Source organism: Rhinopithecus roxellana, chromosome 21 (assembly GCF_007565055.1).
Source record: "Rhinopithecus roxellana isolate Shanxi Qingling chromosome 21, ASM756505v1, whole genome shotgun sequence".
NCBI lineage: Eukaryota > Metazoa > Chordata > Mammalia > Primates > Cercopithecidae > Rhinopithecus > Rhinopithecus roxellana.
In genome coordinates this window covers 893,390-918,669 of record NC_044569.1, presented here as the reverse complement: position 1 = coordinate 918,669, position 25,280 = coordinate 893,390, and the positions used below count along the sequence as shown (strand labels likewise).

Genomic DNA, 25,280 nt, shown 5'->3' with positions numbered 1-25,280 from the left:
ACGTTTTGAAGAATCCTGAACATTTTGAATGATAAAAATTTAAATAACATTAAAACAATATTTTGATGAAGTGTAGGGAGATAATTAATATTTCAATGGCATATATAAAGAGTAGTATACATATTAGGTGTGTAAAGTGCCGAATTACTATGACATTGGTAGAAATAGGAAAGAACATTGATGAGAAACTTTGGAGAAAGAGTTGGCAATACCAGGCACAGTGGCTTAAGCCTGTAATCCCAGCACTTTGGGAGGCCGAGGTGGGTGGATCACTTGAGACCAGGAGATCGAGACCAACCTGACCAACATGGTGAAACCCCATCAGTACTAAAAATACAAAAATTAGTCGGATGTAGTGGTTTGTACCTGTAATCCCAGCTACTCAGGAGGCTGAGGCAGGAGAATCGCTTGAGCCCAGGAGGCGGAAGTTGCAGTGAGCCGAGATCCCACCACTATACTGCAGCCTGGGTAACAGAGCGAGACTCTGTCTCAAGGAAAAATAAAAAAGAGAGAGAGTTGACAGATCTCTGATTGGCTACAGAGCTGTGCTATCCTGTGAAGTAGCCACTAGGCTACATGAAATTAAAAATGCTGTTCTTCAGTCATACTATCCAGTGCTTAAAAGCCACACATTTCTAGATGCTACTGTGTTATGTGGTATATATATAGAATGTTTGCATCATCACACAGATCGTTCTCTTGGATAGTGCTGCTACAGAAAGCTGAGGAAAGAAGTTACATGTGATTAAATTTTTGATTTAGGGAAACCATGATCCAGTAACTCTTGCTTAACCTTTATTTTTTTTTATGTGAAATTTGAGTGCATATAATTTAATTCTGTATACTTTATTTCTTTTCAATATGATTAGGAAAAAGAGGAAACTGGGCATTAGAGAAAAGATAATAGTAGTAGAGCAGGATTAGAGATTTTTTTTTCTGATTTTTAAATTTTATTTTTATTTTGAGTTAGGATCTTACTCTGTTGTTCAGGCCGGAGTGCAGTGGCACAATTATAGCTCACTGCAGCCTCAAACTCCTGGGCTCCAACAATCCTCCCACATCAGCCTCCTGAATATCTGGCATTACAGTTGTGTGCCACCATGCCTGGCTAATTTTTGTATATTTTGTAGAGACAGAGTTTCACTATGTTGCCCAGACTGGTCTCGAACTCCTGAGCTCAAGCTATCTGCCCACCTTGAGTTCCCAAAGTGCTGGGATTATAGGTGTGAGCCACTGCGCCCAGCCTGTTTTATTTTTTTGAGACAGGGTTTTGCTGTGTTGCCCAGGCTGGAATGCAGTGGTGCTATCATAGCTCATTGTAACCTCAAACTCCTGGGCTGAATCTTCCTGTCTCAGCCTCCTGCGTAGCTAGGACTATAGGCACAGGCCACCAGGCCTGGCTAATTTTTCTTTTTCCTTTTGGAACAGTGTCCTGCTCTGTCACCTAGGGTGTAGTGCAGGGGCACAATCATGGCTCACTGCAGCCTCAACCTTCTGGGCTCAAGCGATCTTCTGCCTCACCCTCCTGAGTAGCTGGCACTACAGGCGAGTGCCACCACACCTGGCTAATTTTTAAGTTTTTTGTAGAGATGGAGTTTGGTTTTGTTGCCCAGGGTTCTGAGATTGTGGGTGTGAGCCACCACGCCTGGCCTAGACCTGTTTTAGATCCACAACAAAATTGAGCAGATAGTACAGAGAGTTCCCATGTACTCCTTAATTCCACACATGCACAGACTCCCTCACTGTCAACATCCCATATCATAGTGGTACATTTGTTATAATTTATGAACCTACATTGACACATCATTATTTCCCAGAGTATGTATTTCATATTAGGATTTTCTCGTATATTCTGTGGGTTTTGAGAAATGTATAATGACATGTATTCACCATTATGGTATCATGCAGAATAGTTGCACTGTGCTAAAAATTCTGCTTTGCTTATTTACCCCTTCTTCCTACCTTAACCCCTGCCAACCACTGGTCTTTTTAATGTCTCCATAGTTTTACCTTTTCTAGAATGTCAGAGTTGGAATAATATACCATGTAGCCTTTTCTGATAGGCTTTTTTCACTTAGTAATATGCACTTAAACATCTCCCATGTCTTTATTTAGTAAGTTAGTTTGAGATAAAGTCTTGCTCTGTCACACAGGCTGGAGTGCAGTGGTGTGATCTCTGCTCACTGCAACCTCCATTTCCCAGGTTCAAGTAGTTCTCCTGCTCAACCTCCCGAGTAACTGGGACTACAGGCGTGTGCCACCACATCCGGCTAATTTTTTATTTTTTATTTTATTTTATTTATTTTTTTGAGATGGAGTCTCACTCTGTCCCCTAGACTGGAGTGCAGTGGCGTGATCTCTGCTCACTGCAACCTTCACCTCTTGGATTCAAGCAGTTCTCTGCCTCAGCCTCCTAAGTAGCTGTGACTGCAGTTGTGCGCCACCACTCCTGGCTAATTTTTGTATTTTTTGTAGAGACAGGGTTTCACCATGTTGGCCAGGCTAGTTTTGAACTTCTGACCTCAAATGATCTGCCCTCTCAGCCTCCCAAAGTGCTGGGATTCCAGGTATGAGCCACCATGCCCGGCCTAATTTTTTATTTTAATTTTTTTAGTAGAGATAGAGTTTCACCATGTTGGCCAGGCTGGTCTTGAACTTCTGACCTCAAGTGATCCACCTGCCTCGGGCTCCCAAATTGCTGGGATTACAGGCATGAGCCCCTGAACTGGGCTCCCATGTCTTTTTATGGCTTTGAAAGCCCATTTCTTTTTAGCTCTGTGTGATATTCCGTTGTCTGGTTGTATCATAGTTTATCCATTCACCTACTGCAGGATATCTTGGTTGCTTCAAAGTTTGGCAATTATGAATAAAGCTGCTGTGTACAGGTTTTTGTGAGGACATGTTTTCAGCCCTTGATGGTAAATACCAAGAAGCTTGATTGCTGGATCGTATGGTAAGAGTGTGTTTAGTTTTGTTAGAAACTGCCAGACTCTCTTCCAAAGTTGCTGTATTATTTTGCATTTCTACCAACAATTAATGAGAGTTTGCCTTGCTTCATATCCTCACCAGAATTTGGTGTTATCAGTGTTCTGGGTTTTGGCCTTTCTAATAGGCTTGTAGTGGTATGTTACTGTTTTAATTTGCATTTCCTATTATTATATGATACAGAATATCTTTTCATGTGCTTATTTTCCATTTGCATATCTTCTTAGGTGAGGTCCTTTGCCCATTTTTTATTTTATTTTAATTTTAATTTTTTAATCAGGCTGTTCTGAGTTTTAAGAGTTCTTTGGGTATTTTGGGTAACAGTTTTTTGTGTGTGTGTGTTTGTGTTTTTGTTTGTTTGTTTGTTTGTTTTTGACGTGGAGTTTCATTCTTGTTGCCCAGGCTGGAGTGCAATGATGCAATCTCGGCTGACTGCAACCTCCGCCTCTCGGGTTCAAGCGATTCCCCTGCCTCAGATTCCCGAGTAGCTGGGATTGCCGGCATTCACCACCATGCCTAGCTAATTTTGTATTTTTAGTAGAGACAGGGTTTCTCCATGTTGGTCAGGCTGGTCTCAAACTCCCGACCTCAGGTGATCCTCCCGCCTCAGCTTTCCAAAGCACTGGGATTACAGGCGTGAGCCCCCGTGCCCAACCAGGTTAACAGTTTTTAAATCAGATATTTATTTTGTAAGTATTTTCTTCCAGCCTGTAACTTGTCTTCTCATTCTCTTAGCAGTATCTTTTTCAAAAAAAAAAAATTTTTTTTTTTTTTAAATAAAAATAGAAATGGAGTGTCGCTGTGTCATCTTAGCTTGTTTCAAACTCCTGGATGGAAGTGATCCACCTGCCTTGGCCTCCCAAAGTGCTGGATTACAGGCAAGAACCACCATGCCCAGTCCAAAAAATACTTTTTATTATATGCTTTTTCTTTTTTGAGACAAAGTTGTGGTCTGTCACCCAGACTGGAGTGCAGTGGTGTGATCAGTGCTCACTCTATCCTTGACCTCCTGGGCTCAAGCAATCATTCTGTCTTAGCCTTCCTAGTAGCCGGGACCACAAGGGTACACCACTGTGCTTGACTAATTTTTAAATTTTTTGTAGAGATGAAGTTTCCCTATATTGCCCAGGTTGGTCACAAACTCCTGGGCTCAATCAGTTCTCTTGCCTCTGCCTCCCAATGTGTTAGGATTACAGGTGTGAGCCACCCTGCCTGGCCAACAGTATCTTTTAAAGAGCAGACATTTTAAATTGTAATGAAGTCCAGTTTATCAGTTATTTCTTTCATGAATTGTGCCTTTGGTATACTTAAAATGTCATTGCCATACCCAAGGTCATCTAGTTTTTCTCCTATGTTATCTTAAATTTCTGCATTTTATGTTTAGATCCATTTTGAGTTAATTTTTGTGAGGGATGCGAGGTCTGTGTTTAGGTTACTTTTACATGTAGATGTCCAGTTCAGCACCATTTGTTGGCTGTCTTTTCTCCATTATATTGCCTTTGCTCTTATATCAAAGATCAGTTGACTATTTTTATGTGAGTCTATTTCTGGGCTCTCTGTCCTGTTTCATCGATCTGTTGTTTCACCAATACCACTGTATTAGTCCGTTCTCATGCTACTATAAAGAACTGCCTGAGACTGGGTAATTTATAAAGGAAAGAGGTTTAATTAACCCACAGTTCTGCATGGCTAGGAAGGCCTTGGGAAACTTAAATCATTGCTGAAGGGGAAGCAGATTTGTCCTCCTTCACATGGTGGCAGGAGAGAGAAGTGCTGAGCAAAGGGGGAAAACCTTCCCTTATAAAACCATCAGATCTTGTGAGAACTCACTATCTCAAGAACAGCAGCTTGGGGGTTACTACCCCCATGCTTGATAACTAGCCTTATAGTAGGTTTTGGAATTGGATAGTGTCAGTCGTCCAACTTTGTTGTTCTCCTTCAATTTTGTGTTGGCTATTCTAAGTCTTTTACCTCTCAGTACAAATTTTAGAACTAGTTTGTCAGTATCTACAAAATAGCTTGCTGGGATTTTTATTAAATTGCATTGAATCTATAGATTAAATCAGGAAGAACTGACCTTTTAATATTGAGTCTTCCTATCTGGTTTTGTAAATTTTTATTGTACGTTGGAGATGGTGTGTGAAGAAATAGTAGAGACTGAAGTAGATAGTATCCTTTCCCTTACCCATGAGCACTTTCTCTTTTCTTTTGTCAGTTAACTATGGTGAGGGACTGATTGCTTAGATCTAATTAAAAATTGAACTGGGTCAGGTCAGAGTTGGGTTTGAAACTTTAGTTTTCTGTTCTAGTATTAGGTGTCTCTCTGCAACTGAGATTGGGGATCTAAGCTCCACACAGCACTAAAACTCTCTATACCTTCCAGCCCAACGGTGCAGTTGTCCCATGGGAGAGAGTTGGTAGATAATTATTGCTGTATTTGGAGTTTCTTCAGATTTCAGACTGCCATGCCAGGCCACATAATTCTGGTTGGTTTCTCTTTGTTCCAGCAAGAGATTCTTCTCCTTGTTCTCTGTCTGTTGCAGGCTTGCTTGTTCACTCATGCTTCCAGACTTGGTCAACATCTTATGGTTAAAAATGGCTACTGGTCTCTTCTCACTTAGGAAGGACTGGTTCATCTCTGAAAATCAGTTCATTTAGACATTTTGTTTCTACACCTTTTCAGTGTCTTTTAAAAAACACATGCTTTTTCTTTTCTTTTTCTTTTTTTTGAGACGGAATCTCTCTCTGTCGCTCAGGCTGGAGTGCAGTGGCACCGTCCTGGCTCACTGCAAGCTCCGCTTCTCGGGTTCACACCATTCTCCTGCCTCAGCCTCCCTAGTAGCTGGGACTACAGGCGCCTGCCACCATGCCTGGCTAATTTTTTGTGTTTTTAGTAGAGGTGGGGTTTCACTGTTTTAGCCAGGATGGTCTCGATCTCCTGACCTCGTGATCTGCCTGTCTCGGCCTCCCAAAGTGCTGGGATTACAGGCGTGAGCCACCGTGCCCAGCCAACACATGCTCTTTCATTTATTGGGTGTTTTCTTGTTACAACAGATACAGTGATCTTTTGTGACCTCTTTTATCCTAATTGGGAGCAGAACTCCCAGAGATGTACATTGTGATAACATTTTTCAGTAATAGACTTGTTGGCTTTGTTTAATTTTGGCTGTAGAGGTTGAGTGGAATTTGGACCATGAGTGTTTTAAAGTCATAAGCAATACCGATGAACCCAATGTATTTGCTAAGTCCAAATGACCTTTGAGATGAGATTTACATCGAATAAAGTATTTCTTATATACTGGGATATTGTTGCTACCAGTTGAAAAGTGCTTAATATGTAAATCCTAATAAAGAGATTTTTAGGATTCTTTAATATTTGAAGATGACAGAAGAGAAAAAAGTATCGTAATTCTTCCCATTTGACTTTTTATTGGGTCTGACCCAGGCATATCTTGTGAGAAATATTCATGTAGTTGTAAGGGTTAGATGTTATAGTAGAAGTTCACTTAATCATCGTAATGGGAAAATTGGGTCAGTTAACTAAATAATATCTGATTATCTAAAAAGTTGATGACTGTTGGTTATTAACTGACGCAGTTCTCCCAGTTATGTTGATTAAGTTGCTGAGACTCTTTTCCTTGTTCTCTGCAGCGTTGCAGGCTTGCTTGTTCACCCATGCTTCGCAGACATAGTCAACATCTTAGGGTTAAAAATGGCTACTGGTCTCTGCTCACTTAGGAAGGGCTGGTTCATTTCTGAAAATCAGTTCATTTAGACATTTTGTTTCTGTACCGTTTCAGTGTCTTTAAAAACACATACTTTTTCATTTATTGGGTGTTTTCTTACTACAATAGGCACAGTAATCTTTTTTGTGACCTTTTTTTTTTTTTGAGATGGAGTCTCTCTCTGTTGCCCAGGCTGGAGCGCAGTGGCATGATCTTGGCTCACTGCAGCCTCTGTCTCCTGGGTTCAAGCAGTTCTCGTGCCTCAGCCTCCCAAGTAGCTGGGATTACAGGCATGTGCCACCATGCCCAGCTAATTTTTGTATTTTTAGTAGAGATAGGGTTTCAGCACATTGGCGAGGCTGGCCTTAAACTCCTGACCTCGGGTATTCCACCTGCCTTGGCCTTCCAAAGTGCTGAGATCACAGGTGTGAGCCACCATGCCCGGCCTTTGACCTTCTTTATCCTAGTTGGGAGCAGAACTCCCAAATACATACATTGAAACCAACCTGACCAACATGGTGAAACCCCATCTCTACTGAAAATACAAAAATTAACCGGGTGTGATGGTGTCTGCCTGTAATGCCAACTACTTGGGAGGCTGAGGCATGAGAATCGCTTGAATCCTGGAGGCGGAGATTGCAGTGAGCTGATATCGTGCCACTGCACTCCTGCCTGGGCAACAGAGTGAGACTCTGTCTCAAAAAAAGAAAAAAAAGTCTGGAGGTGTGTTATGTCAGGGTGGTTCCATCTAGCAGTTCAATAATGTCATTGTGAATGCTGGCCATTTCTCAGTCAGCACTCTGCTGTCCTTAGTGTGTTGACTCTTGTGCTTCACGGTTGTAACATCATGGTCCTAAAGTAGATTTCTGCAGTCCAGATACCGTATTCAGGGTCAAAGCAGGAATGCTGGGTGAGATGGGTACTCAAATGGCATTTTGGGGTTTGTTTTCTTTTTAGAGATAGGGTCTCAAAAATTAGAGCAGGGTTTTATATTAAGAAACAGCCTTTACAAACAAGTTGTATTAAATGATTCTACTTCTAGGACACTATCTTATGGAAATGCAGTTTTTGAGATCAAAATACTGGAGTTAATGGTTAAAAGACCCAGACACGTTGATCCTTCAGAAAACTCTGTAGCTCTTAATAAGGAGGGAATAGATTTCTATTTCTTTCCTTTTTTTTTTTCCTAAGATACAGGGTCTTGCTCTGTTGGCCAGGCTGGAGTGCGGTGGTACGATGAGCTCACCGTTGACTTGAACTCCTTGGCTCAGGGGATCCTCCTGCCTGAGTCTCCACAGTAGCTGGGACTACAAGCATGTGTCACCATGCCTAGCTGATTATTTTACTTTTTGTAGAGATAAGGTCTTGCTTTGTTGCCCAGGCTTGTCTCAAACTTCTGGGCTTAAGCAACCCGCCTGCCTTGGCCTCCCAAAGTGCTGGGATTACAGGGGTGAGATACCATGCCTGGCCAATTTTTAAATTTTTAAATTTTTTTTGAGATGGATATTGCTGTGTTGGCCTGGTGGTCTTGAAATTCCGGCCTCAAGCAGCCCTTCCACCTTGGCCTCCCAAAATGCTGGGATTACAGTCGTGATCCACCACCCTCCTCGCCTTTTTATTTTTGTTTTTTTGAGGCAGGGTCTTAACCTGGTCACCCAGGCTGGAGTGCAGTGGCGCAATCATGGCTCATTGCAGCCTCAACTTCTCAGGCTCAAGCAATCCTCCTGCCTCAGCCTCTTGAGTAGCTGAGACTATAGGCATGTGCCGTCACACTCAGCTAATTTTTCTACTTTTTTGTAGAGACAGGGTCCCACTATGTTGCCCAGGCTTGTCTCAGACTCCTGGGCTCAAGCAATTGTTTGGTCTCCCAAAGTGTTGAGATCACAGGCATGAATCACTGTGCCTGGCCTTCCTCTATTTTTTGGTTCTTAGTGTTCCCACCACCAAGAATGCCATCCCATTTTTTTGTTTTTTTTTTTTTGAGACGGAGTCTTGCTCTGTCGCCCAGGCTGGAGTGCAGTGGCCAGATCTCAGCTCACTGCAAGCTCTGCCTCCCGGGTTCACGCCATTCTCCTGCCTCAGCCTCCTGCGTAGCTGGGACTACAGGCGCCCGCCACCTCGCCCGGCTAATTTTTTGTATTTTTTTAGTAGAGACGGAGTTTCACCGGGTTAGCCAGGAAGGTCTCGATCTCCTGACCTCGTGATCCGCCCACCTCGACCTCCCAAAGTGCTGGGATTACAGGCTTGAGCCACCGCGCCCGGCCACCATCCCATTTTTATACGTGCCTTTCAGTCCCAGGGAAATACCTTCTTTTCTTTTCTTTTTTTTTTTTTGAGATGGAGTCTTGCTCTGTTGCCCAGGCTGGAGTGCAGTGGCACAATCTCAGCTCACTGCAAGCTACACCTCCCGGGTTCACACCATTCTCCTGCCTCAGCCTCCCAAGTAGCTGGGACTACAGGCGCCCGCCACCACACCCGGCTAATTTTTTTGCAGTTTTAGTAGGGACGGGGTTTCACTGTGTTAGCCAGGATGGTCTGGATCTCCTGACCTCGTGATCCTCCTGCCTCAGCCTCCCAAAGTCTTGGGATTACAGGCGTGAGCCACCGCACCCGGCCATTTTGCCTTTTCTTACAGGTTCCTGCTTCAATTTAATAGTTGTTTCTTTGAGAATTAAGAAATATATTAAATATACGTATTGATAGACTGATTTTGGATTCAGAAACGTTAAAGTGTAATGAATAAAGCTTATTTTAGAATCAAGAAAACTTCCTTTGAAGCATATACTTCATTGCACTTTGTATTAAAGACATGTGTATACTATAGTTTCTCCTGTTAGATTTATAAGATTCTTGAGGTCGGTGTGGCATAGTAGAAAAGAAAGCTTAGGCCGGGTGCGGTGGCTCAAGCCTGTAATCCCAGCACTTTGGGAGGCCGAGACGGGCGGATCACGAGGTCAGGAGATCGAGACCATCCTGGCTAATACGGTGAAACCCCGTCTCTACTAACAACTACAAAAAACTAGCCGGGCGACGTGGCGGCGCCTGTAGTCCCAGCTACCCGGGAGGCTGAGACAGGAGAATAGCGTGAACCCGGGAGGCGGAGCTTGCAGTGAGCTGAGATCCGGCCACAGCACTCCAGCCTGGGTGACAGAGCGAGACTCCGTCTCAAAAAAAAAAAAAAAAAAAAAAAAAAAAAAGAAAAGAAAGCTTAAACTATAGGGATGTGGTTTCCTAATGAGCCATTTACTAGTTGTATGACCATAACATATTAACTCTTTTTCTCTTTAGTTTTTTTTTTCAAATCTGTAAGCAATGACGGCAGTATCTTATGTGATAATTTTTTCCGAGGTTTATTTATTTCTTAAACGTTTATTAGCTGTTGACCTTGTTTTTAAAAATTATTATAAAGATCTTTTATGTAAGTTCACAGATCAGTGTGAGGGACAATGGGTAAACATTTAAATAGTGTGGAAAATGCTACAGTAGTATTTTAGGATATACAGGGTACTATATAGAGCGTAGAGCAAGGACATATGACAAAGATTGGAAAAGTCAGGTTAGCACTTAATAAATTCAGAAAGGGTAAGTAGGAGTCCCTTGAGCTCAGAAGGGTATAGAGCAAAGGCATATCAGGCCAAGAGAGCAGTATGTGAAAGGTCAGACAAATATTTCATTATGACTTGTGACTGTGTTGTATTGGAAAAGCTGCAAGAGATAAGGCTGAAAGAGGTAGATGGGGGACCAGATCATGAATGACATTGTAAGGCATGAAGGCATTGAAGATTTAAAAACCTAAACCAGCCAGGCACGATGGCTCACACCTTTAATCCTGGCACTTTGGGAGACCAGGGTGGGAGGATCACTTGAGCTCAGGAGTTTGAGACGAGCCTGGGTAACATGGCAAAACCCTGTCTCTACAAAAAATAGAAAAATCACCTGGGTGTTGGGGTACATGCCTGTCATCCCAGCTACTTGGGAGGCTGACTTGGGAGAGTTGCTTGAGCCTAGGAGGTTGAGGCTGCATTGAGGCATGATTGCACCAGTGCGCTCCAGCCAGGGCAACACAGTGAGACCCTGTCTCAAAACCAAAACCAAAACCTGCTAAACCAACTAAAATGCTTAGTTGCTGTAATAATAGGAACTGTTATTTATTGAGTACATATTATTGTGTTAGGCCCAATGGTCAACATTTTATAGTGTTTTCTCATTTAGCTTCTCAGTACTTTTCTGTTTTTTGTTTTGTTCTGTTTTGTTTTTGTTTTTGGTGGTTTTGGTTAGAGCAGGGTTTCACCATGCTGCTCTTAACAGGCTGGTCTAGAGCTCCTGGGCTCAAGTGATCCTCCTTCCTCTACCTCTCAAAGTGTGGATTATAGGTATGAGCCACTGCACCAGGCCTGTTTTTATATCTATTTTATAGGTGAGGAAACCAAGTTTTAGAGAGGTTAAGTAATTTGCCCAAAGCAGTGCAGCTAGTGAGTAGCAGAGTCTGCATTCGAATCTTAGGTTTTTCTGATTTTTGAAATTCTCCTTACCACTATGCTATACTGCCAAGATCAATGGTTTGTATACATGGTAGGTAGTCAGCACATATTTATTGAATTGAGAGAATTTTTCCATGTGTATGTCACTTTCAAACTAGTGGTAATATCTAAGACTTTTCAGCACTTTGAAGTTCTATATGGCCATATGGATTAGGCACACATCTTTACCAGTATTGTTTTTTTTTGTTTTTGAGATGGAGTTTCACTCTTGTCACCCAGGCTGGAGTACAGTGGCATGATCTCTGCTCACTGCAACCTCCATCTCCTGGGTTCAAGCAATCCTTCTGCCTCGGCCCCCTGAGTAGCTGGGATTACAGGCATGTGCCACATGCTTGGCTAATTTTTTGTATTTTTAGTAGACACAGGGTTTTGCCATGTTGGCCAGGCTAGTCTCAAACTTCTAACCTCAGGAGATCCACCCGCCTCGGCCTCCCAAAGTGTTGGGATTAAAGGCGTGAGCCACCGTGCCTGGCCTCAACTTAACTTTTTAAATTACTATTGAAATGCCTATTTTTCAAATTCCTTTAGTAATTTTTTTTTTTTTTTTTTTTTTTTTTTTTTTTTTGAGGCAGTGTCTTGCTCTGTCACCTAGGCTGGAGTGCAATGGTGTGATCTTGGCTCACTGCAACCTCTGACTCCTGGGTTCAGGGGATTCTCCTGCCTTAGCCTCCTGAGTAGCTGGGATTACAGGTGCCTGCCACCAAGCCTGGCTAATTTTTGTATTTTTAATAGAGACGGGGTTTCACCATGTTGGCCAGGCTGGTCTCGAACTCCTGACCTCAGGCGATCCTCCCACCTTGGCCTCCCAAAGTGCTGGGATTACAGGCATGAGCCACTGCGCCTGACTGACAAGTAATTTTTTTTTTTGAGACGGAGTCTTGCTCTGTCCCCCGGGCTGGAGTGCAGTGGCACGATCTTGGCTCACTACAAGCTCCGCCTCCCAGGTTCACGCCATTCTCCCTCCTCAGCTTCCTGAGTAGCTGGGACTACAGGCGCCCACCACCACACCTGGCTAATTTTTTGTATTTTTAGTAGAGATGGGGTTTCACCGTGTTAGCCAGGATGGTCTCGATATCCTGACCTCGTGATCCGCCTGCCTCAGCCTCCCAAAGTGCTGGGATTACAGGCGTGAGCAACCGCACCTGGCCTTTATTTTTTCCTTCTTTTTTTTTTTTTTTTTTTTTTTTTTTTTTTTTTTTTTTTTTTTTGAGACGGAGTCTCGCTCTGTCGCCCGGGCTGGAGTGCAGTGGCCGGATCTCAGCTCACTGCAAGCTCCGCCTCCCGGGTTTACGCCATTCTCCTGCCTCAGCCTCCCAAGTAGCTGGGACTACAGGCGCCCGCCACCTCGCCCGGCTAGTTTTTTGTATTTTTTTAGTAGAGACGGGGTTTCACCATGTTAGCCAGGATGGTCTCGATCTCCTGACCTCGTGATCCGCCCGTCTCGGCCTCCCAAAGTGCTGGGATTACAGGCTTGAGCCACCGCGCCCGGCCTATTTTTTCCTTCTAAATAAATGATGCTTGAACAAACCTTGGGCCATTGGTACAGTTTTGACAATAGGCAATTTGAATTTTCCAAAACAAGTTTAATGCATTACACACACACACAGACACACACAGACACACACAGAGTAATGAACTCCTTTGTACTGATCACCTGCCTTCAACAATTCATGGATAATCATCTTCATCTAACTTTCCCAATTATTTTGAAGTAAACTCAGGCATCATGTTATTACTTTAGTACATATTTCTAAATATGTATTTCTTTTCTTTTTTTTTTTTTTTTTTTTTTTTGAGATGGAGTTTCACTCTTGTTTGCCCATGCTGGAGTTCAGTGGCGTGATCTTGGCTCACTGCAACCTCCACCTCCTGGGTTCAAGTGATTCTCCTGCCTCAGCCTCCCGAGTAGCTGGGATTACAGGCGCATGCTACCATGTCTGGCTAGGTTTTTTTTTTTTTTTTTAATATATTTTTAGTAGAAACGAGATTTCACCAGATTAGGCAGGCTGGTCTCAAACTGACCTCAGGTGATCCGCCCGCCTCGGCCCCGCAAAGTGCTGGGGTTATAGGTGTGAGCCACCATGTCCCACCTCTAAATATTTATTTCTTAAAGATGAAGATTACTCCTGTTTTGTTTTGTTTTGAGATGGAGTCTCGCTCTGTCACCCACGCTGGAGTGCAGTGGTGCTATCTTGGCTCACTGCAACCTCTGCCTCCCAGATTCAAGCAATTCTCCTGCCTCAGCCTCCCTAGTAGCTGGGACTACAGGCGCGCACCACCACGCCGAGCTAATTTTTTTGTATTTTTAGTAGAGACGGGGTTTCACTGTGTTAGCCAGGATGGTCTCGATCTACTGATCTCGTGAGCCGCTTTCCTCAGCCTCTCAAAGTGCTGGGATTACAGGTGTGAGCCACTGTGCCTGGCCAAAGATTATTCCTGTTTTAAACATAAAAGTACCTTAAATAATATAACTACACATTCAATAAATGAATTAATTATTGAAATCAAGTTTTCCATCAGAGTTAAAAGCTTCCCAAATAGCTCATGATTTCCTATGTTTATTTGTTTGAATTAGGGTTTATATATTACATTGGTTGGTATGTCGCTTTAGTATCTTTTAATCCCTAGGTTCTCCCTGGATCTGTTTTTTTCCCTTGTAATATTTGTTTATTTTTTGAAAAGCTGGTTGTTGGTTTTCTTTCTTCAAATACTCCTTCAAATGTATATTCTCATTCAACCTTTTTATGAAATTGTGATTAATATGAACTTTTTTTTTTTTTTTTTGAGACGGAGTCTTGCTCTGTCGCCCGGTCTGGAGTGCAGTGGCCGGATCTCAGCTCACTGCAAGCTCCGCCTCCCGGGTTTACGCCATTCTCCTGCCTCAGCCTCCCCAGTAGCTGGGACAACAGGCGCCCGCCACCTCGCCCGGCTAGTTTTTTTTTTTTTTTGCATTTAGTAGAGACGGGGTTTCACCGTGTTCGCCAGGATGGTCTCGATCTCCTGACCTCGTGATCCGCCCGTCTCGGCCTCCCAAAGTGCTGGGATTACAGGCTTGAGCCACCGCGCCCGGCCTAATATGAACTTTTAAAGTTGGAGTATTATTTATACAATTAAATCTACACATCTTAAGTGTTTGGTTTGAATTTTGATCATTGTATATACGTGGTATCTACCACTCAGTGTATTTTGTTTCTAATTGTAATCCTTTTTTTGATGGTAAAAAGAGAAATCCATTCTTTAGACTGTACAGTTTAGAGTAGCTGCAATAGCAAGGAGAAAAGAATAATAATTTATTAATCCCAGCACTTTGGGTGGCTGAGTGGGTGGATCACCTGAGGTCGGGAGTTTGAGACCAGTCTGACCAACATGGAAAAACCCTGTTTCTACTAAAAATACAAAAAAATTAGCTGGGCACATGTCTGTAATCCCAACTACTCGGGAGACTGAGGCAGGAGAATTGCTTGAACCCAGGAGGCGGAGATTGCAGTGAGCTGAGATTGCACCATCGCACTCTAGCCTGGGCAACAAGAGTGAAACTCTGTCTCAAAATAATAATAATAATAATTTCTTGCTATTAGAAATACAAATTAGGAATATAAAGTTTTCTGCTTTTCGTGAAGTAGCCAAATGGATGAAGTAAGAAAAAAATGGGTTTTAGAAAATACTACTTGTTAGCAGAGGGTTATGTGTAATGTACTAGTGCTGAAATATATTGGAGTTAAAGGTCAGAAGTGTAAGTGCACTGCATTGGAATTTATATCTTTGCAGAAACATTGTGGCTATTTGGTTATTCTTCTAAATTGCATGCACTCTTTCCTGAACCCTGCGTTTCTCTCCCTTAATTTTAAGCATTGGATGGACTTTACAACCTCTTAAGTTTCTCTGAAGTAAGGAGGGTCCTGTGGTTATTGCTGACTAGCAGTTAACTGTAGTTGAGGCATAGATGTGTCTTGAGTATGTTACTTGAACAAATATTAGCTAACTTGTTTCTTTCATCTTTTGTTTGTCTATGATTTGAATTTATTGCTGTATTTAACCTTGGGAACATTTATTGATTGACTGTTTTGTTAGATTAGTGCATTGATCTTAGTTTGATACTAGTAAGAAAGGAGAATGGAAGTTACTAAGAGTTACTGAGTGGCTACTTTTTGAGCAGTCGTCTTAAGTATAGCACCCTCGTACCTACCCAAGTGATGGAGGTGATGATAGCCATTTTTTAGAATGCTTAGGTCAGGAAACAGAATCAGAGTTCCGGTGATTTGCCTAAGGCCATGTATCTAGTAACTACCAAGAACAAGGATCTAAACCCTGAACTTTTACTCTAGAATTACTTAAAAGTTTTCACTAAAATGTGCTTTCTGGCCGGGCACGGTGGCTCAAGCCTGTAATCCCAGCACTTTGGGAGGCCGAGACGGGCGGATCACGAGGTCAGGAGATCGAGACCATCCTGGCGAACACGGTGAAACCCCGTCTCTACTAAAAAAATACAAAAAAGCTAGCCGGGCGAGGTGGCGGGCGCCTGTAATCCCAGCTACTTGGGAGGCTGAGGCAGGAGAATGGCGTAAACCCGGGAGGCGGAGCTGGCAGTGAGCTGAGATCCGGCCACTGCACTCCAGCCTGGGCGACAGAGTGAGACTCTGTCTCAAATAAGTAAATTACATTAATAAACAAAACTTGCTGTTTTCATGAACTTTAGAAAACTAAGCAGTACTAAGTATCCCTTGGCAATCTTTGCTTCTTAGATTAAAGGGCTTTTATTTAGTACATGAAAAAAACGGTACTATTTAAAACATAAAATTTTATCAAATTGAATTGTGATAAAAATGTCATCATGAACATACAAGTCTGAAGTTGTTTCAAGAGAAAGTTTTGTACTTAAAAATTAGTAAAGCAAAATAATTTGTCCAATGTCTATAATGCAATATAATGACATGAAACCAGTATTACTGTTTTTAAAGGCATTTAATAGGAAAATAGTTTATGGAAGTGTCTTTAGATGATTCAGTTCGGGAAGAATGGTTTTCTTATAACTTGAGGTTACTTAAATTTTTAGGTCTTTTTGTTGTTTTAAAGTGAAAATCTCTTCATTTTATTAAAAATAGGTTCATAAATTTAAAAGCTTTTTCATAAAGTAACATTACTAATAGAAATTTGTTTTTAGAGGTGATATCTTGTAAATCTTCTAAAAATTGTTTACCTATATTCAGATCTGTATATGATTCAGATTTTTTCTTTCTTTCTTTCTTTTTTTTTTTTTTTTTTTTTTTTGAGACAGTGTCTCGCTCTATCACCCAGGCTGGAGTGCAGTGGCGCGATCTCAGCTCACTGCAACCTCCACCTCCCGGGTTCAAGCGATTCTGCTGCCTCAGCCTCCTGAGTAGCCGGAACTCCAGGCGCGTGCCACCACACCCCCTAAAACTACAATAATTTTTTGTCTTTTAGTAGCTATGGGGTTTCCAGAATGGTCTTGATTCACCTGACCTCGTGATCCGACTTCCTCCCAAAGTCCTGGGATTACAGGCATGAGCCACCACACCCGGCCTTAAGTTTCTTTTTTAAAACCTTATTTAGGTTGAAGAACTACGGATTTAGTTTCTTAGAGGAAAAAAGGACTTCTGTGGATATTGTTTCTTCTCCTTTCTTTTCAAATCTTGAGAACATGTTACCAATGATAATTTTAATCGTCTGAATTTAACTTTTCTGTTGGGTACTCTATTATGTAAACAAGTTTTGGATTTTAAATCTTTTAATTTAAGTTGTTACATATACCAAGCTTATTAACTAGAATTTTTGTTCCCAACAATGATCTTTCTACCCTCCACCCTCCAAAAAATTCTTGATGGTTTAAGAAAACGAATCTGCTTTCATACTTGCCATAGTATATTTTTAAAGAAATCTAGTTGCCATTTTCTTGGTTTCATTGAGCTTTTGTGTTCTTAGAAGAAACATCAGAAAAAATATGGTGGTTTTCTTTATTGGAAGTATAAATGGCTTCTGGAAAGGCCTTTTTATGTAAAGTTGGTTGGGTTAAGACAACTGGAACAACTAGTTAAGCTCATTCCTTCTGTACTTATTTTGAACTTCAAAGCTCCTAGTTTTAACCTCTGGTTCAGTCCCATCTTACTAGATTTAAGTGGCTTTTGTTTTGTTTGTTTTTTTTATGCAGGTTCTGCTCATTAATCACCACGAGTGTGGATCTGAAGAAGAGTTTATTACCTCTCTTTTTTTGAGTATGTTTAACTTCAGATACACACAACGTAGCTTCTCCTTCCCTATTAGATTCTTAGAAGGTAGTTATATTTTTTATAGTCTCCTTCTTGTGGCTTTGGTAGTTGTGATCAATAAGCATAAAACTATTCCTTTCATACTGGGCTACTGCATGCAAATCAGTTCATTTAAAACCTCCTGGAGGTCTTTGGCATGCCAGACATAAAACTTTGAGTGTTTGTTTGTGGAGGTAACCATGTTCCAATGAAATATAAGAGTTTAATTCTTTTATCAAGCATCTGGGAGAATTATAGTTTCTGGGAATTACTGACTTTAAGGGGCTTGCTTTTGGTGTGTGGCTTTCAAAATTAATTTAAAATGGGAAATGATAAATTAGAAATACTCCTGTGGTGTTAGTTGTATCTCTGAATGAGTAGTAGAGAGAAATTAGCTTGCCTTTTACCTATTGTATGCTTAACAAAATAGCCTATTTATCATGCTTTATTAAGCATTAATGAGCATATATTTTTCATGTTTGCAATTTTTAGACCAATTGTACTTTTTCTCTTGTACATGGATATGATGAATAAAATATACATAAAATTGATACTTTACATATATATATATATATGTATCTAGGGCTGGAAGAAAGAAAGAATTCTGGCTGAATACCCTGATGGCAGGATAATAATGGTTCTTCCTGAAGACCCAAAGTATGCCCTGAAAAAGGTAAATTTCCAGTGAAACTTCATGCAGAGTGGATATCATTTTGCAGTTAATTTTTTTTTTTTTTTTTCTGAGACAGAGTCTTGCTCTGTCGCTCAGGCTGGAGTGCAGTGGCACGATCTTGGCTCACTGCAACCTCTGCCTCCTGGGTTCAAGCGATTCTCCTGCCTCTGCCCCCCGAGTAACTGGGACTACAGGCGTGTGCCACCACACCCAGCTAACTTTTGTATTTTTAGTAGAGACAAGATTTCACCAAATTGGCCATGCTGGTCTCGAACTCCTGACCTCATGATCTGCCTGTCTTGGCCTCCCAAAGTGCTGGGATTACAGGCATGAACCACTGTGCCTGGCCCATTTTGCAGTTAATTTTAAGAGGATAACAGATTGTTGGCATAGTGTATTTAAACATCTATTCTGAAAGCAAGAAATAAGCATTTAAAGGGTATAACCCAATTCAAAAATTATGTTGAACTTTATAGTGTGTCCAGTATATGAATTCTAAATGAATTGAGTACTGTCCAGTATTATTACTAAATTGTCCTCTATTAGTAGTAGTTAATAATTTGAGTGCCAAAGCAGACATGCTTATCTTCTGTTAAGTGAGCGATGCCAACTAAATAATTTCACAATCTAGAAATAAAAACTTAATTATAATAATTTGGAAAATCAATAAAATGTAAAGTTTCATTCTAAGGGAAAATTTCTAAATAAAAGCTTATTGCAGAAGGGGATTGCTAAGTAGGTCACAGTAAACCTGAAATTAAACATGACTTAATCTTACAGTATTTTTAAGAGATAAGGCTATATTCCAGTTTATAAATATAATGCAGAAACACAAAAGTTTATCTTATCTAATGTGAGGCAAGTGTTAGTCGAACTTAAGAGTTCCATACTTCAAGTATTCAGAGAGTTTATTGTGTTGAGAAATGAACTAGAGAGATAATGAACCCTGGAACCATTTTATTATGTAGATTATTTAAAAAATCAGGAACCATAAGGTAAACTTATTTTTAAATAAGTTTAATATGTTCATTACACTTTCAAATAATAGTATGTTTTTCTTCAACCTCTGGATGCTTTTTCAGAAGAAATACCTCATAATGTAAGCAATGGGTTCAATTGTGTATCTGAAAAACTAATAATTACACTAGAGTGTATCCCAAATGTCTGGAAACACGAGGAAAACAGTTTATTATACTTTTTTTAGGTTAGCAATTGGACTTCTTTAAACTTAAGAATACTTCACCTGAAAAGATGGTTGAAGGAAAATACTTTGCATCTGTTATTTGAAAGTTTAGCTAATAGTCTATTTAAAATATGTAAGTTTATCTTCTGGTTCTTAACTTCAGATACTCTGTTTATCTGAATGGACAATCTTAGATACCCAAATAAGCTTTCATATTACTGCTGCCTAACAGAATAGACAATAGTATTTACAGTGACATGTAAATATGCCCAACCTGTCTTGTATTTGAAACATTGATTCTTGCACAATAGTAAATTCTTGTTGAGTTAATGTCGGATCAGTGATTATGCATTCATGACAACCTAACATTTTCTCGATTTTTTTTTTGATGTTTCTAGGCTACATGGTTCATCTGCTAGTGTTTTGTTTTGTTTTGTTTTGTTTTTGAGACAGAGTCTTGCTCTGTCGCCCAGGCTGTAGTGCAGTGGCGCCATCTAGGCTCACTGCAAGCTCCACCTCCTGGGTTCACGCCACTCTCCTGCCTCAGCCTCCCGAGTAGCTGGGACTACAGGCGCCTGCCACCATGCCCGGCTAATTTTTTTGTATTTTTAATAGAGACGGGGTTTCACCATCTCTACTCGAGGGCAGGATGGTCTCGATCTCGTGATCTGCCCGCCTTGGCCTCCTGAAGTGCTGGGATTACAGGCGTGAGCCACCGTGCCTGTGCCTGGCTGCTAGTTTTTTCGTATCGTCGAAATTCTCCAAAAAGTTTCCAATATATTTATTGAAAAAAACCCTACATATAAATGGACCCACACAGTTCAAACTTTTGTTGTTCAAGGGTCAACTTAAATGAAAATTAAATTAAGGAATTTTTGGAATTCCAGCTATTCACATTTGGAAATGCACAGTGGGAACTTTTGCTACACTACCATATGTGGCAACCAGACTTTTCTTAGAAGGATCCCTCAGTAGATGCTAATTTCCTCATTTTAGTTTATCTGAATAAAATCTTACTAACCCATAATAAGTTAAAAATTAAAATCTAGGGAATTGTGAATCACTTGTCTTTAGGAATTAGGAGTTGTAGGATGCTGTCTCAGAATTAGGAGGACTTGAGTCTTCATCACTGAGTAAGGGATTTGCTGCATGGTACTCTGCATGCCAGAGGTATGAATGTTTAACCCTCTTAAGGATTATTTGCATTTTAAACTTAATAACATAAATGAGTGTTATTGGACTCTATTATTTTATTATTATTTTTTTTTATGAGAATTCCACTCTTGTCACCCAGGCCGGAGTGCAGTGGTACAATCATAGCTCACTGTAACCTCAAACTCCTGAGACCAAAGTGACCCTCGTGTCCCAGCCTCCTGAGAAGCTGGGACTACTGGCAAGTGCCACCACATCTGGCTAATAAAACAATTTTGTAAAGATGGATTTTGCAGTGTTGCCCATGCTGGCCTTGAACTCCTAGCCTCAGCCTCTTAAAGTGCTGGGATTATAGGCATCAGCCACTGTTCTCTGGCTTTTGTTTGTAGTATCTTTTAATTGGGGAAGGGACTAATGTTTGAATACCTACAGAGGTCTTAATTTTGATTGCCTGTGAACAGTTTGAGCTTATCATGTTTGACTTTGGTCACTTAGGAGCTAAACTGTAAGAAGCATGATTTGATGCCATAGTAACATTTTGGATTCACATGTGACTCTGCTCCTTGATTTTCTAGATGTCTAATATCTGACATGGGAAAGTGGTTTAACTTTTGAGTTTTATTTCTTCCATATGTAAAGTAAGGAACCTCCAAGAAATGTGGGATTGAAGTGAAATATTTGTAAAGTGCTTTGAATAATGCCTGGCCTATAAGTGGTTGATAGGAAGTAAATATGAATTCCTTTTCTCTATACTCACTTTCATTTTACTGATGAGAGTACTAATTAAGGGTTGGGAAGAAAAGTAGCTTGCCTAGCTAAGATTCCAGTGAAGTTCTCTTTAATTCACAAATTAGATACTTCTAATATGAAGTCTTAATGTTTCTAATAATCTGTTGTAGGAGCTCTCACCCCATCCCTCTTGTTCTCTAGACTCTTGGGTTTGGCATCACCCTCCAGTTCTTCCTTCATTTTGCAAAGTGTTCCTTGGGGTTAAAAAATAGTTATTGATCAGTACAGTCCTTCAAAAGAACTCTTTTTTTTTTTTTTTGAGATAGAGTTTCTCTCTGTCACCCAGGGTGGAGTACAGTGGCGTGATCTCAGCTCACTGCAACCTCCGCCTTCCAGGTTCAAGGGTTTCTCCTGTCTCAGCCTCCGAAGTAGCTGGGATTACAGGCGCACACTGCTGCGCCTGGCTAATTTTTTTATATTTTAGTAGAGACGGGGTTTCACCATGTTGCCCGGGCTGGTCGTGAACTCCTGAGCTCAGGCAATCCATCCGCCTTGGCCTCCCAAAGTGTTAGGATTACAGGTGTGAGCCACCATGCCCAGCCCAAAAGAACTCTTTAGAGGATGCCCTGCTTGGAATAAAGTCTATCTACTGAACTGAAATAGTGTGTTTTTACATGTATATAATGTTTTCATTTAAAAATAATTATTGTTCTTTATTTGGCAGGTTGACGAGATTAGAGAGATGGTTGACAATGATTTAGGTTTTCAACAGGCTCCACTAATGTGCTATTCCAGAACTAAAACACTTCTCTTCATTTCCAATGACAAAAAAGTAGTTGGGTGCCTAATTGCGGAACATATCCAATGGGTAAGTGATTTTTAAAGAATATATATATATATATATATATATATTTTTTTTTTTTTTGAGACGGAGTCTCGCTGTGTCACCCAGGCTGGAGTTCAGTGGCGCGATCTCGGCTCACTGCAAGCTCCGCCTCCCAGGTTCCCGCCATTCTCCCGCCTCAGCCTCCGAGTAGCTGGGACTACAGGCGCCCGCCACCGCGCCCGGCTAGTTTTTTGTATTTTTAGTAGAGACGGGGTTTCACCGTGTTAGCCAGGAGGGTCTCGATCTCCTGACCTCGTGATCCGCCCGTCTCGGCCTCCCAAAGTGCTGGGATTACAGGCTTGAGCCACCGCGCCCGGCCAAGAATATTTTTAAGTAATTTGGTGTTTAATGAGTTTACGACGTAATCCCAAATAACATAAATCCTGATGAATTTGTCTCCATTTTATGTAAGGAACAGTTTTAATGCAAGAATTCCCATGTGTGAGTCTTTACCATAGTGGAGTAATGGTTATGCATGGGAATTAATTTCTCAAGTCAGTAAGATAAAAATTCTGTAGAATCAGAATACCATCAGGCCGGGCGCAGTGGCTCACACCTATAATCCCAGAACTTTGGGAGGCCAAGGTGGGCGGATCACGAGGTCAGAAGTTCGAGACCAGCCTTGCCAACATGGTGAAACGTCTCTACTGAAAATACAAAAATTAGCTGGGCGTGGTGGCTCACACCTGTAATCCCAGCACTCTGAGAGGCCAGGGTGGGAGGATCACAAGGTCAGGAGTTCGAGACCATCCTGGCTAATACGGTGAAACCCCATCTCTACTAAAAATACAAAAAATGAGCCGGGCATGGTGGTACGTGCCTATAGTCTCAGCTACTGGGGAGACTGAGGCAGGAGAATTGCTTGAACCCAGGAGGCAGAGGTTGCAGTGAGCCAAGATTATGCCACTGCACTCCAGCCTGGGTGACACATCGAGACCTGGTCTCAAAAAAAAAAAAGAAAGAAATAGCCGGGCGTGTGTGTCTGTAATCCCAGCTACTCAGGAGGCTGAGGCAGGAGAATCACTTGAACCCGGGAGGTGGAGGTTGCAGTGAGCCAAGGTCTCACCATTGCACTCCAGTCTGGGTGACAGAGTGAGACTCCATCCCTCTTCCCTGCCCCGCCCCCCTAAGAAATCAGAATACTATCCAAGTTTATTTTGGAAGTTTCCATGTTAGATACCAACGTAATGTCTTTCTCAATTAGTCCCTCTAGCACTGCATTAAGTCAAGACTAGGCAAACTACAGTGGGCAAAGTCCAACTTGTTTTTGTAAATAAAATTTTACTGTTGCCCACCCACACCTGTTTGGCTCACATATTTATGGCTACTTTTGTACCACAAAGCCAGAGTTGAATAGTTGCAGCAGAGACCAGGTGGACTGCGGTGCCAAAAATATTTACTATCTGTGCCTTTATAAAAGGCCCACACCGCTGGGCATGGTGGCTCACACCTGTAATCCCAGCAATTTGGGAGGCTGAGGTGGGCAGATCAGAAGGTCAGGAGTTTGAGACTAGCCTGGCCAACATGGTGAAACCCTGTCTCTACTAAAAATACAAAAATTAGCCAGATATGGTGGTGTGTGCCTGTAATCCCAGTTACTCGTGAGGCTGAGGCAGGAGAATCGCTTGAACCTGGGAGGCAGAGGCTGCAGTGAGCTGAAGATCATGCACTGAACCCAGCCTGGACAACAGAGCAATACTCCATCTCGAAAAAAAAAAAAAAGGCCCACGCCTGGAATAGATCGCCACTTCCTTTGTTGAACTCTAAATGAGTAGTTATCTTGTGTTTAGTAGCCTATTTATACAAAAAACAAACAGTGGAATCATGTATGTTTATATTATGAGTGTTAGTAGAAACTGCTGAGACCATCCTAAGAGAACAGAAGCTTCTGGACTCCCTAATCTCACTTTGAGGCAGACCTGAATTCTGTCTTTTTTCTGCTAAGTTCTTGCTCATGAACTCAGTGTGCATTGTGTGTGACTGCTGTTCAGATGGTGTCTTTTAGCATATTAACTAATTTATGCCAAAGGTTGCAACAATTTTTTGATTTCTTGCATGGGTGAAAAATAAGACCTTGGCGATGACCTTGAGCAGTAGGATATAAATAACTTCCACCTGCTTAGTGTTCCAATAATGGAACACTAGGCACAAGTGGGTTAATAGCTGCTTACACAGATATATGCTTGGTCATAAAATTTTCTAAAAAAGTGAAAAGTCAAAGCAAGTTTGCAGGAGTTTCTCTATATATGTTAAGCTACATGTTTTAAAAATTCAGCTGGGTGTGGTGGCACCTGTTGTCCCAGTTACTTGGGAGGCTTAGATAGGAGGACTGCTTGAGTCCAGGAGTTTGAGGCTGTAGGGTGCTATGTTTGTGTCTGTGAATAGCCACTGCACTCCAGCATGGGCAACATAGCCAGACTCTTTGTCTCTTTAGAAAAAATAATAAATGAATAAATATGCAGCCTGAAATTATTGTATAGTGCTTATGAACCTTGCTATAATAACAAATTTAATTTAAGTAAATAACTGATAGGGTAGTTTGTGGAAATTAATTTGATATAAATTGACTAACTCATAGAAGTTTGCCATACTGCAATTGAGTTAATTTTACATAGTTTAGACTATTTTGTTTTTAAGTTTCTATTCCACCTAGATCCATAAATGACTTATAGCAGTGTTTAGACTAGAAGGATAACTATGTAATGTTTGTTAGGGTTGTTTTTGCTGACTCTTAACTGTACTGTCTGTTTGCTTTTAAGTTTTATATCTTGTGCCATCAGAAGGTCAGTCATGGCTGGGCATGGTGGCTCACGCCTGTAATCCAGGAGTTTAAGACCAGCCTGACCAACATAGTGAAACCCCATCTCTACTAAAAATACAAAACTTAGCCAGGCATGGTGGTGCATGCCTGTAATCCCAGCTACTCGGAAGGCTGAGGCACGAGACTCTCTTGAACCCAGGAGGCAGAGGTTGCAGTGAGCTGAGATTGCACCACTATACTGGGTGACAGAAGAAACTCTGTCTCAGAAAAAAAAAAAAAAAATTGTGTTATATTTTGGCAGCTAGACTGGCAGAGATATTTTTAATTTTCTTTTCTTTTCCCGTAAAGATAGCCACCATAAAAGCGATGTATGCTTTTTAAG

The 25,280-nt window shown here is 41.3% G+C and overlaps 1 protein-coding gene across 10 annotated transcripts in view; it reads left to right on the top strand.

Annotated features, from left to right (window-relative positions):
• The window catches only part of ESCO1 (establishment of sister chromatid cohesion N-acetyltransferase 1), a 95,043-nt gene that overhangs the window by 45,917 nt on the left and 23,846 nt on the right, over positions 1–25,280 (top strand). For 8 of the 10 annotated variants that reach the window (XR_004055676.1, XR_004055677.1, XR_004055678.1 and 5 more), the window contains exons 9-10: positions 18,098–18,187; positions 21,976–22,119. Coding sequence is in view for 5 of the 10 variants with exons in the window: in XM_030925877.1 (XP_030781737.1) it covers positions 18,098–18,187; positions 21,976–22,119 (234 nt within the window). In the remaining 5 variants the exon portion in view is untranslated. Of the gene's footprint in view, positions 1–17,417; positions 17,542–18,097; positions 18,188–21,975; positions 22,120–25,280 lie in introns of all 10 variants that reach the window. The other 2 variants (XR_746974.2, XM_010354885.2) reach the window with 2 other exon arrangements.